The sequence below is a fragment of the Tupaia chinensis genome, unplaced genomic scaffold, assembly GCF_000334495.1.
Source record: "Tupaia chinensis unplaced genomic scaffold, TupChi_1.0 Scaffold000442_1, whole genome shotgun sequence".
Taxonomy (NCBI): domain Eukaryota; kingdom Metazoa; phylum Chordata; class Mammalia; order Scandentia; family Tupaiidae; genus Tupaia; species Tupaia belangeri.
Window position 1 is genome coordinate 79,227 of NW_006159947.1, and position 12,160 is coordinate 91,386.

General features: G+C 43.3%; 1 protein-coding gene across 1 annotated transcript in view; it reads left to right on the forward strand.

The window, feature by feature from the left end:
* TMEM33 (transmembrane protein 33) overlaps window positions 1-12,160 on the forward strand; it is a gene marked incomplete at its 5' end in the record, with an annotated part of 18,231 nt that overhangs the window by 3,021 nt on the left and 3,050 nt on the right. The window contains 3 exon segments of the mRNA XM_014590420.2: window positions 3,202-3,269; window positions 4,198-4,331; window positions 9,057-9,140. Coding sequence (XP_014445906.1) covers window positions 3,202-3,269; window positions 4,198-4,331; window positions 9,057-9,140 — 286 coding nt within the window.

The window sequence follows — 12,160 nt, forward strand, 5'->3', positions numbered from 1 at the left end:
ATTTACCTAGTTTTCAGTTAATGGGTAACACTTAAACATTAAGTGGTGTATGTTTGTTTTTTAATTATTTTTTTTCTCTCTTTTTTTTTGGAGAGGTTTTTGTTATAGGGTGCGTGCGCACGCCAGACAGAGAGAGAGAGACATAGAGACAGAAAGCGAGAAATCACCCCCCAGGGGGGATGGTCACGCCGTAATCCTTTCTCCTCCATTCTCCTCTCGGGATCTTGGGCACGCACGCACACGCGCCCGGCGTGAGTTTTAGGCCACCGGGTCTGGGACGCGAACCGCGGTCGACTACGTGGGAGTCCAACGACATAGCCATTACACTAACTGCTGGTTCCCTGTTTTTTAATTATTTAAATTGAATTTTATTTACTGTTATTTTTTATGTTTCTAGATAGATACACAGAGAGAGAGAAGGAAAGTGAAAAAGCAAGCCTCCAGATTCAGGACTTGAACCATGGTCGCCCATGTGGGAGTCCAGTGCCCTTAACCACCACGCCGCCTGCCTGCCCCATTTAAAAATTTTTTTGAGAGGTTTTTGCTATAGGGCATGTGCACTCGCTAGAAAGAGAGACAGAGAGACAGAAAGCGAGAAATTACCCCTCCCCCCCAGAGGGATAGCCACGCTGCAATCCCTTTTCCTTCATTCTCCTCTCGGAATCTTGGGCTTGCATGCACACTTGCCTGGCGTGAGTTTAAGCCACCGGGTCCGGGACTCAAACTGCGGTCGACTACATGGGAGTCAAGCAACATAAAGATTACACAAACTGGTGGTCCCTGTTTTTTTGTTTTTTAATTTGACCAGAGAGAGAGAAAGTGAGAAAGCAAGTTACCAGGTCCAGGACTCAGAGTGTAGTCAGCCATCTGGGAGGTAGGGGTGGGAAAAAGGGATAGACACAGTGAGAGGAGAAGTGAAAAATCATCCTCAAGGGTGTTGGCCACACTGCAGTCCTTTCTCTATTCTCCTCCCAGGACCTTGGGCACACACACATGTGCCCAGTGTGAGTTTCAAGCCACCGGGTCTGGTACTCGAACCATGGTCAGCCATGTGAGAATCCAGCGACGTAACCTCCACACCATCTGCTGGTTCCGGTTTCTTTTGTTGTTGGTTTTGTCTTTTTTTTTCCCCTTAGTTTGCTATAGGGGTGCATCCATGAGAGAGAGAGAGATGACTGACCCAGTGAAGATGGCCACACCACTGTTTCTTCTCCATTCTCTGCTCAGGATTTTGGGCCCACATACTGGGCGTGATTATTCAGCCACCTTCACCACCATAGACGCATGCGACTCCAGCAGCAGAGTTTTAAGTGGCCTTAGAGGATTGTAGCTTTCACGAGCACCAAAGGGATGTATTAAAAAGTTAAAAATGTTGGGGCTAGCAGGTGGTGTGGTGGCTAAGGTGCCGGACTCTCACATGGCCGACTATGGTTCAAACCCTGGACCCAGTGGCTTGAAAATGACATGGGGCATATGTGCATGCATGTCCAAAATCCCAAGACGAAGACGGAGAAGAAAGGATTTGGGTGTGTTTTTTTTTTTTCAATTCTCCCTCCCTGTCTCTCCGGCGAGCATGTGTACTCTAGCAAAAATCTCTCTTTAAAAAAAAAAAAAATAACTTGTATGTTTATATATTCTCTCTGCTCAGGAAGTTGTCATTTTACTTAATCCTTGTGACTGGTGAGAAAGAATTGGTATATTATCTCGAATAACTGCTATAAGAGTGAGAGTTCTTCTCATATTGGGTACAGGTCAGTGTCTTGCTTGCCAGTTGGAAATTAGGAACCTTTTGGTTCTGAACGAATTCTGGTTATAATAGCTGTGGTCCTCGTATTATAGCAGGTAACCATTTCCCGTCATGCCAAGCCTTCAGTTTAGAAAAATATAACTGTTCATTTCTTAGAAACTGCTCATACTTTCAGTACTGGCATTTTTGCTATTCGTGATTAACAGCCTGTATCATTTCAGGGAAATACATGACAGGTTTTCTGTTGTTGAAAACCTGGCGGATACTGAGGTGGGGGTCTGTGAGCAATTTCTGTTGTTCAAAAAGTTGCATGAAAACTGCCAGGAAATTTTCAAGCTTCCAGGTCCAGGACTTGAACTGTATAGTCAGTCATGTGAGAGCCAGTCACCTTAATCACTGCTCACCGGAGAGACTGAAAGGGGGAGATCACCCCCAGCACAAGGATGGCCACGCTGCAGTCCCTTCTCCATTCTCAGGCAGGAGGAGGGCTGGCCATGGACCTTAACTGCAGCACCACTGGTGGCCCCTCTTTTTTATTTTTAAAGATAGGATTTTCTCGGCTTGCAAGTAGTGTGGTGGTTAAGGTGCTGGACTCCCACATGGCAGACCATGGTTCGAGTCACAGACCTGGCGGCTTGCTTTCTCACTTCCTCCCTGTCTCTCTCTCTGGCCAAGTTGACCAAATAATAATAAATAAATAAATAAAATGATTATTTTTTAAGATAAAAAAGGATTTTTTCCCCCCATTCACAATAGAGAGCATGTACATGCATGAGAGAAAGAGGAGCACACGCCACGGGTCTCAGCATGCCGTGGGAGCCCTCCAGCCTGGAATGCCACGGAGTTCACACCTGTGCCGGGCACGTGGCCAGCTGACTGAGTCAGGGGCCAGAGTCACTGCCGCCGTGTGGAATCCACCTGCTCTTGGGCCTCGAATTCGTGCCGCACTGCAGAACTGGTCCTCAGTATTTTGTTTTGAAGGAAAAATCAACAACATCTTGTTTTCAAAAAGGAAGTATTTACTCCTTCCATGCAAGAAAGAGACTAAAGGCACTCCTGACAAGGTCTTCATGCCGTAACCTACAGCCTCAGCCAGCCCGGATCCCAGGTGTGCGTCATGAGCCTGGCGTGTATAGACAGCAGCCTCGGGCCTTCCCGTGAGTCCAGCTTCCAAGAGTGATGCGGTATCACTGCGTTGTCACTTGACTGTGGATTTCAGCGTAATTTAGCAGATATTTACAATGTCTTATTAACCAGTAGAAGTAAAGGAGAAAGCTTTTCTCACTATTAACTTTCTTCATTAAGAGAATTGTGAGTTTTAGGAAATGACATAGTTCAAAGTCTATCAGTATAGTGAAAGCCATTTTCTGAACTTAGTCTAGCTGTTTGGACGTAGTACATAACCTGGCTTGCACAATACTGGATGACGTGTTTTCCTTAATTGTGTTCTCCAGTGAGTATCTTCCCGGTCTTGTTATTCTCTCTGCTTCACGCTGCAACGTACACGAAGAAGGTCCTCGACGTAAGTAAGGCTGTGTCGTTTCGTCCACTCCCGGATTGCAAAGAGTGGACGTGAATTTGAGTTTTAAGACATTGTGGCGTTTGTCACAAAAAGCCCCTCTATTTCTTACACATTCGTTGTAAATTATTTAGTGGTTTGCAAGTTTTGATAGTTAACTTTTCACAAACTAAAATACATCACGACTTCTCCGATGACCCCATGGTACATTTTATAGATAAAAGATTGTACTTATAATTACCCCAGCTTAAAAAAAAATAATAAAATTACCCCCTCCCCGAAGTGGGCTATATTAATAGATCTCTCTGTCTTTTTAAAAACTCATGTCTTAAAATCTGAGTCGTCAGAGAGCTCTTGTTCTGGCCGTGTTTGGTGACCAGATAAGTAGAACGTGCTGAGCCTCTTTTACACCGATGTTCACAACTGTTGCTTCACTACATTTTCTTACTGCTGGGGTAGGTAATAAGCCTGACTTTAGTGTGCCAGGCGGGTGACTGCATCTACCTGAAATCTGAATTGAAATGTGCACATGTATGTGCTCTGTTAGCCTTTTTCTTTATGCAATTCTTCCATCGGAGCAGGAGCTAGACTTTGTACTGTTAACTAAGAAGTAACATGTACTGTAACCGTATTACTGGGTGTCATATTTTGTTACAGTTTGAGAAAAACAACCACCATTTTTGGTGAAATAATGTGATCTTAGAAAAAGAAAACCTCTAAGAATAAAAAGTTCTTTTTGAAAATCTGGTTGTCGTCAAATATACAACAGTAAACTAGGAAAGTGTACCTTTGTAAACAGAAATTTACATTGTAAACTTCTGTGTCACCATTTTCCCATCATTGGCTTTGGTTTTATTACTTATTGGATATTCTGTTTCTCTAAAGGAAGAAAATAATTGAGTTAATGAATGTTTGTTTTCTTCTGTTTCAGGCAAGGGGTTCAAACAGTTTACCGCTCCTGAGATCTGTTCTAGATAAATTAAGTGCAAATCAACAAAATATTCTGAAGTTCATTGCTTGTAATGAAATTTTCTTGATGCCTGCTACAGTTTTTATGCTTTTTAGGTAAGAATAAAAATACATTTGTTCTGGAAGACTGATGACTTTTAAGTGAACAGTGTAAAGATACTAACTCAGATTTTACCCTGCCGAATCTGTCGAAGTAGGTATCACTAATCTAAACCATCTCACTTTATAGTAGAGAAAGTGGGGCATTGTAGTAAGCCTAGGAATTGTCTTATCATTCCTTATGATACAGTATTTAATATTTTGGAGGTTAATTTCAGAATTACTGCCTTTGAAAGAGTCTAGGGGAGCAGTGGGAGCAGCGGATGGTGCTGAACATGGTCGACCATGGTTCAGGCCCCCGACCTGGTGGCTTGAAAATCATGCTGGGCCTATGTGCATGCGTGCCTGCCCAAGATCCCGGGAAGAGAATGGAGAAGGGATTTCACATGGCCACTCTCCCTGAGTTGGGAATTCTTCCTTTCCCTCTCACCGTCTCTCCAGCGAGCGCATGCGCCCTAAGGCAAAAACCTCTTAAGAAAAAAGTCTTAAGACATCTAGTCTATTCTGCCGGAACTGAGATTTTTTCTTAGAGAAGAATCTTAAAAATGATGGCCTCTTATTAACATCTGGAGTTGCCTGCTATTGTCTGCTTATTCTGTTTGCGCATTAGCTGTAGAAGGAATACATGAATGATGAAAACCTTCCTTTCAAAAATGGCAACATTAAAGCTGGGTGCTGGGCCCCGTGCCTTTTATTCTAGAAGCTACTCCGAAGGCCGAGTCAGGAGGGTGGAGAATTTGAGGCCAGGCTGGGCAGACATAGCAAGGTTGTCTAAAAAAATGAGAACTGTAAAATACAGTAATATTGGCCTCTCAACTTGTGTTCTTGCATTGAAGTGTACATTTTTGCATTGCTTTTCCAATTTTGAGTTTTGCAAGTAACAGGACATTCTAGATAAAAGATGAAATACTGGGACCATCAGTTAGCGTAACGGCGCTGGACTCCCATGTAGCCAACCGCGGTTCAGGTCCCGGGCCCAGTGGCTTAAACTCACGCCAGGCACGTGTGCGTGCGTGCCCAAGATCCCGAGAGGAGAATGGAGGAGAAGGGATTGTGGTGTGGCCATCCTCCCTGGGGGGTGATTTCTCGCTTTCTATCTCTTTGTCTCTCTCTGTCTGTCTGGCGAGTGCATGCGCCCTATAGCAAAAACCTCTCCAAAAAACGAAAGAGAAAAAGATTAAATACCGACCGTGAAGTCTAGTTGCAAGTCCATTCTTTGTTTCCTAAAGTATTTGATATGTGTACAAGTATGTCGCCCTTTAAAAATATTAACTTATTTCTTTAGTTTCTATTTTACTTTTTTTTGGTAGTAAGGTTTTTGGCTATAGGGCACGTGTGGTTGCTAGAGAGACAGAAACAGAAAGCGAGAAATCACCTCCTGGGGAGTGACCGTGCTGCAGTCACTCCATTCTTCTCTCAGGATTTTGGGCATGCACGCACATGTGCCCGGTGTGAGTTTTAAGTCACTGGGTCTGGGACTTGAACTGCCGTTGACTGTGTGGGAGTCCAGCGACATAAATAGTACGCTGTCTGCTGGTCCCGGTTTTTATTTTACGTTCAGGGTATAATGTATCAGTTGCCTGCACCTTGTCTCTTTAAAAGCACTCATGGAATATAGATTTGTGGCCATTTATGTTGACTTGTATAGTTCTGCTTTGTTTTGTTTTAATGGCTTTGCAATGTCCCGGCATATTTGTTCACTACGTTTTATTACCTGTTCACCTGATGACGGACATTTGTTTCCAGATTTTTAACTTTTTCAGATATTTTCTGTAGTAAATATTTTTTTACTTGCTTATGCTTACATACCTGTTTTCTTTTTTTAAAAAAGAATTATTTATTTAGCGGCCGGCAGGTGGCGTGATGCTTAAGGGGACTGGATTCCCACATGGCTGACTGCAGATCAAGTCCCGGACCTGGCAACTTGCTTTCTAGCTTTCCTTTTCTCTCTGCCTCTGTCTGGTCAAATTAAATAGTAATAACCAGTGGAATGAAATAAATCAATAGCTCTTTTTTCTTAAAGAATTATTTATTCAATTTTATTTACAATTTTTGTTATTTATTTCATTGTTTTAGAGTTTTTGAGGCACATGCGCTTGCTGGAGAGACGCAGAGACAGTAAGAGGGAAAGTGAGAAATCCCCCCAGGGGATTGTGGTGTGGCTACCCGCAAATCCCTTCTCTTCCGGAAACTTGGGCACGCACACATGCATCTGGCATGATTTTCAAGCCACTGGGTCTGGGACTTGAACTGCTCTTGGCCATATGGGAGTCCAGTGACATAACCACTATGCCACCTGCTGGCCCCTTACTATTTTTAGTCTGCTGTAGGGCATGCACACTCATCAGAGAGGAAGTAGGGCAGGGGATGGCAAGAAAGCAAGCCACTGGGCCCAGGACTTAGACCTGTTGTCAGCCTGCGGGGGTCCAGGGCCTTGAGCACCAGGCCACCTGCCGGCCACTATACCCATTTTCTTTAACATAGACATCAAAATTATTTTGCTACGTATAAGCTAGGTGTATTGTGTTTAATAGACCATACCATTTGTCCTCTAAAATGTATTGCCTATTTTTCATAATCTTGTTAATTTCTTACAAACCATCATTATCAATTATAAAGTTGTATTTTTATCTGTTTTAATGTTCATCACCTTGCTTAACTTGTAGGAGTGTTTTATATTCCTGACAGTTAACTCCTCCTTTAGCACTAGTATTTTTTCAAATAAAGAATGGATTCTTAGAGTTCTTTATGAATGCATTTATTCTGTTCTTTTAGGTAACATTTTCCTACAAAAACTCAGAATTGCCATGCATTGCTTCAATTGTGGGATCCCAATTAGACTATATAATCTAAATGCAATTTTTAAATGATAACAGGGGAAGGACTTTTACTGGGTGTTAGGGACCTGGATTATAGTTGATTTATTTGACTTTTAGTCTTCTGAGAATTAATCTTTTTCATGTAGAAACCAGTATTGGCCAGCAGGTGGCATGGTGGTTAAGGTGTCAGGTTCCCACGTGGCTGACAGAGGTTCAAATCTCAGCAGCTTAAAAATCATGCCGGCTGCATGTGTGCATGTGCCCAAAATCTCAAGAAGAGAGTGGAGAGAAGGGATTATGGCATGGCCATCTCCTGGGGGAGGGTGATCTCTCACTTTCCCTCTCTCTCTCTCTCTCTCTCTCTCTCTCTCTTATAAGCACACATACCCTGTGGCAAAAACCTAAAAAAAAAAAAAAAAAAAAAACAGTGTAGGGTGTTCTCCATGTGTATTTTGGAGTATGTGCTTGTAAACACATCTGTGTTTCTTTCTGTCTCAGCTTTTTGGAAATGTTAATACTGCCTCCCTCCTTGAGTGGATTACAAAGTGAGCACTGTATTTATGTTTGTCATTGTACACATTTTTTTTTTGGAGAGGTTTTTATGGCGCGTGCGCTCACCAGAAAGGCAGAGACAGAAAGCGAGAAATCACCCCCGAGGGAGGATGGCCACGCCGCAATCCCTTCTCCATTCTCTTCTTGGGATCTTGGGCACGCACGCACATGCACCTGGTGTGAGTTTAAGCCACCAGGTCTGGGACTCGAACCACGGTCGACTACATGGGAGTCCAGTGCCATAGCCATTATGCTAACTGCTGGTCCCTATATACATTTTTATACATATTCTGGAAGAGTATATTGGAGCTATGACTTTGGGAAAGGCCTCAGTCATATGATGGTAAATTTTATTTCTAGTGAATATTTTCTATGCATAGTTTTTACTTTTTGTGTCAAAGTCAAAAATTAGTCAAGTTAGTGGAGAAAACATAAATCGTTAGTAATATGTTTATAATCATGTAAATTATTAAGAAAGTAATCACAATTTAGAATAAAGGACTCAAAAGTAAACCTTAAAAAATTACCCAACAGGGGCCAGCAGGTGGTGTGGTGGTTAAGGTGCTGGAATTCCCACATGGTTGACTGAAGTTTGAATCCCAGACCTGGCAGCTTGCTTTCTCATTCCCCAACCACCAGCACCCCGCCCCCCGTTTTTCTCTGGCAAAACTCATGTGAAAATAATAATAATAATAACAATAATAATAATAGTAAATCTTCTTTTTAAACACACACACACACACACCCAGAGGGGATGGCCACACTATGATGTCTTCTCCATTATCCTCTCAGGATTTGGGGTATGCATGCACATGCGCCTGGGCATGAGTTTGAAGCCTCTAGGTCCAGTATTCAAAAGGTGCTTGACTACTTGGGAGTCCCGCAGTGTAACCATTATGCCATCTGGTCCCCACATTAAGCACATTAGCATCTTGATGTATTTTTTCCAAAATAATTTTGAAAATGTATTTGTAACAATAAGTACAGTTTTATATTTCTACTGTTTTCAAAGTTACACATTTTTCATAATGAAGATTTTACGTAATTGTGTGCTGAATTCATTAAATAAACATACAGCTGACCCTATTACCTTACTTTCCACATTAGATTATTGCTGTTTTATTTTTAGTTATTTCTGCAAATATCTTAATTCAGAAATTTATTTTTACGAGGAAAGAATTTCAGACTTGGACTTTCATAAACACATAAATAACTTCTGGGATATTGCAATTGGGCGTATTAACCAAGAACAATAGTGTAGGCTATGTAGATTTACTGGTGAGCTGATGTAATTTTGAGCTTCATGTGGACTATACTGTGTGTTTATTGCCATTATATCTGTTTCTTTCAGTGGTCAAGGAAGTTTGCTCCAACCTTTTATATACTATAGATTCCTTACTCTTCGGTACTCCTCGCGAAGAAATCCGTACTGTCGGTAAGCTGGTACTCCGTTTAAATCTGTTTTGCTGAAAGTATTGTAAAAGTATAGTATTTATGGCTCTTAGCAGCTAATTGCTGATCTGTCACAATTTAGAAGTGGGTGTCGTTTTTGTAAATTGGCGTTGGGCCTTAGACCTAAGTGGGATTGGTGAGGAGGTGCTTGCATTTCTCTTCAGAAACTGAGACCCGGGGTAAAACCTAGAGAATCTGTGTTTAAGACATAAGTCTCACTGTCATGGAACTTCCGTAGTTGAAGATACAAAAGCACGTGTCAAATAATGAAAGAAACACACAGAAGTCCGGGGTAGTAACAGATGCATTGTAGGTTGGTTTGTGCCGGTACTGTAGACCGTGGTAGGGAGGGTGGCTGGGCCAGGAGGTAGACGCTCCCAGGAAGAGGTCACAAATAGAAACACAGGGGCCAGCAGGTGGCAGGGCGTTAAGGCGCTGGGCTCCCACAGGCCGACCGCTGTTCAGAAGTAAGTTTTAAAAGTCCTTAGATTCGTAGGTTACTTGACAGCCTGATTCTCCTTTCAGGGCTTTTTGTCCTCTTATAGACAATATCTCTTTTATAATATTTCTGAAATAGAACTTATGATTTTAGTTTTTTGTTGGTTTTTTAGACTTTTGTCATAGGGTGTATGTGCAGCCACCAGAGAGAGATAGTGAGAGGGAAAGTGAGAAATCATCTCCTGGAGGGGTGGGATTTGGGTTACATACGCATGCGTGCGTGCACACGTGCCTGATGTGAATTTCAAGCTACCGGGTCTGGGCTTAGAACTGCAGTTGGTCATGTGGGAGTCCAACACTTTAACCACCATACCAGCTGCTGGCCCTAAGGCAGTTTTTAGTGAGCCTTTAGTAGCTAATAAACCTTTATTTTTACCTGATTCCATGAGGTTTTTTTGCCTGTTTTTCTTCTGACCCATGTATTCATTTCAGTTATCTTCTTTAAAGGACATTTCTTTTTTTTAAAGTTTCTGCATTCTGGGGCCAGCAGGTGACTTGGTGGCTAAGGTGCCGGGCTCCCACATGGCCAACCATGGTTCAGGTGCCAGACTTCTCTTGCTTTCTTCCTTCATCTCTCTGTCTCTCTCTGGTCAAATTAGAAAGATAATAATAAATAAAATTAAAAAGAACAGAGAGGACAAACATAGAAAGGTAGAACAGAAATTGCACAGCTTGGGACCAGCAGTTGGTATAATGGCTATGTCGCTGGACTCGCATGTAGTTGCCTGCAGTTCGAGTCCTGGACCCAGTGGCTTAAACCCAAGCTGGGCGCGTATGCGTGCATGACCAAGACCCCGAGAGGAGAATGGAGGAGAAGGGATTGCAGCGTGGCCATCCCCCCTGGGGGGTGACTTCTCGCTTTCTGTCTGTCTCTGTCTGTCTGGCGAGCGCATATGCCCTATAGCAAAACCTCTTTAAAAAAAAAAAAGAGAAATTGGCGCGTTTTATTTTTTCTCTTTTAGTTGCCAGAGGACACATACATTTCCCTGTTAGGGCAGGGAAGAGTAGAAAGCACCCCTAAGCGAGTGTGGTCACCTACAATCCCTTCTCCATTTCTCCATCGTAATAGGATTCCGGGCCCCCACGTGTGCCTGGTGTGTTTTTGTTTCTGTTTTTGTTTCATATCTTCAGAGGGTGCATACACTCTGGAGAGAGAGGGAGAGGAAGAAAGCATGGGTTGTAATCACACAGCCCTTCTCCAGTTCTCCGTCCCATTGAGATTTGGGCTTGCACGTGTGCCCGGCATGTTTTTCAAGCTCCAGGGATGGGGTATTGAGCTGCAGACAGCCCTGTGGTGTCCGGCTGCCTGACCCACTAGGCTGGGGCCCGCCCAGGGGTTGTATTTTTATGCAGGAAGAGCCAGCAGGTGAGGCGAGCATTGTGAACAGTGGTCAGAGTTGTCCTTCGTGGTCCTTGGGTTAGTCGTAATCGGTGGTACTAGGTACACGATTTCGTGTGCATTTGCTTGTACAATGTGAGTGTGTTCACGGGACACAGTTGAGCTTACTTAGGGCAAGGCAAAGCCCACTTACTATCCGAACATAGACATGGAACCCAGCTGGGTCTTAGGTGCTAGGTGGCAGGGAACTCATGTGCCTGTCTTGGAAGTTGGGCTTAAGTTGAAGGCAGCACAGGCCACTTTGATCCCCAAGATGACCCAGCTGGGGAACCACATCTGTGTCATTTAAGCTTCTGCAGCTCAGGAAAGTCTGTTCCTGTCCTATAGGTAAGGGAATTTCCGACTGTTCATTCGGGGAAACACTGTGTAGAATTTCCCATACAATATCATTTTTCTTGCTCTCTTTTCAGGAACTGGTTGAATTTGCCTAAATTAAATATGAAAATGATGCGACTCTATTGTAAAAAATAATTTTTTTTTCTTTTCTTTTTTTTTTTTTTGGAGAGGTTTTTGCTATAGGGCGCATGTGCTCACCAGACAGAGAGAGACAGAGAAACAGAAAGCAAGAAATCACCCCCCAGAGGGGATGGCCACGCCGCAATCCCCTCTCCTCCATTCTCCTCTTGGGATCTTGGGCACGCATGCACACACGCCCGGCGTGAGTTTAAGCCACCGGGTCCAGGATGCGAACCGCGGTAGACTACGTGGGAGTCCAGCGACATAGCCATTAAGCTAACTACTGGTCCCGTAAAAAATAAATATTAATCACCCTAGCCTCAGTTCTCAGGGATAGCCATATATAAAATTCTTCTGTTACATGGGGTTTTTTTTCAGAGTTTTTTTTGCTATAGGGTGCGTATATTCACCAGAGAGACAGAGAGACAGAAAGCAAGAAATCACCCCCCAGAGGGGATGGCCACGCCGCAATCCCCTCTCCTCCATTCTCCTCTTGGGATCTTGGGCACGCATGCACACACGCCCGGCGTGAGTTTAAGCCACCAGATCTGGGACTCAAACTGTGGTCAACGTCATGGTAGTCCAATGACATAGCCATTATGCCAACTCAACTGCTGGTCCCTCCTTTTTTTTTTTTTTTTTTGAGGTTT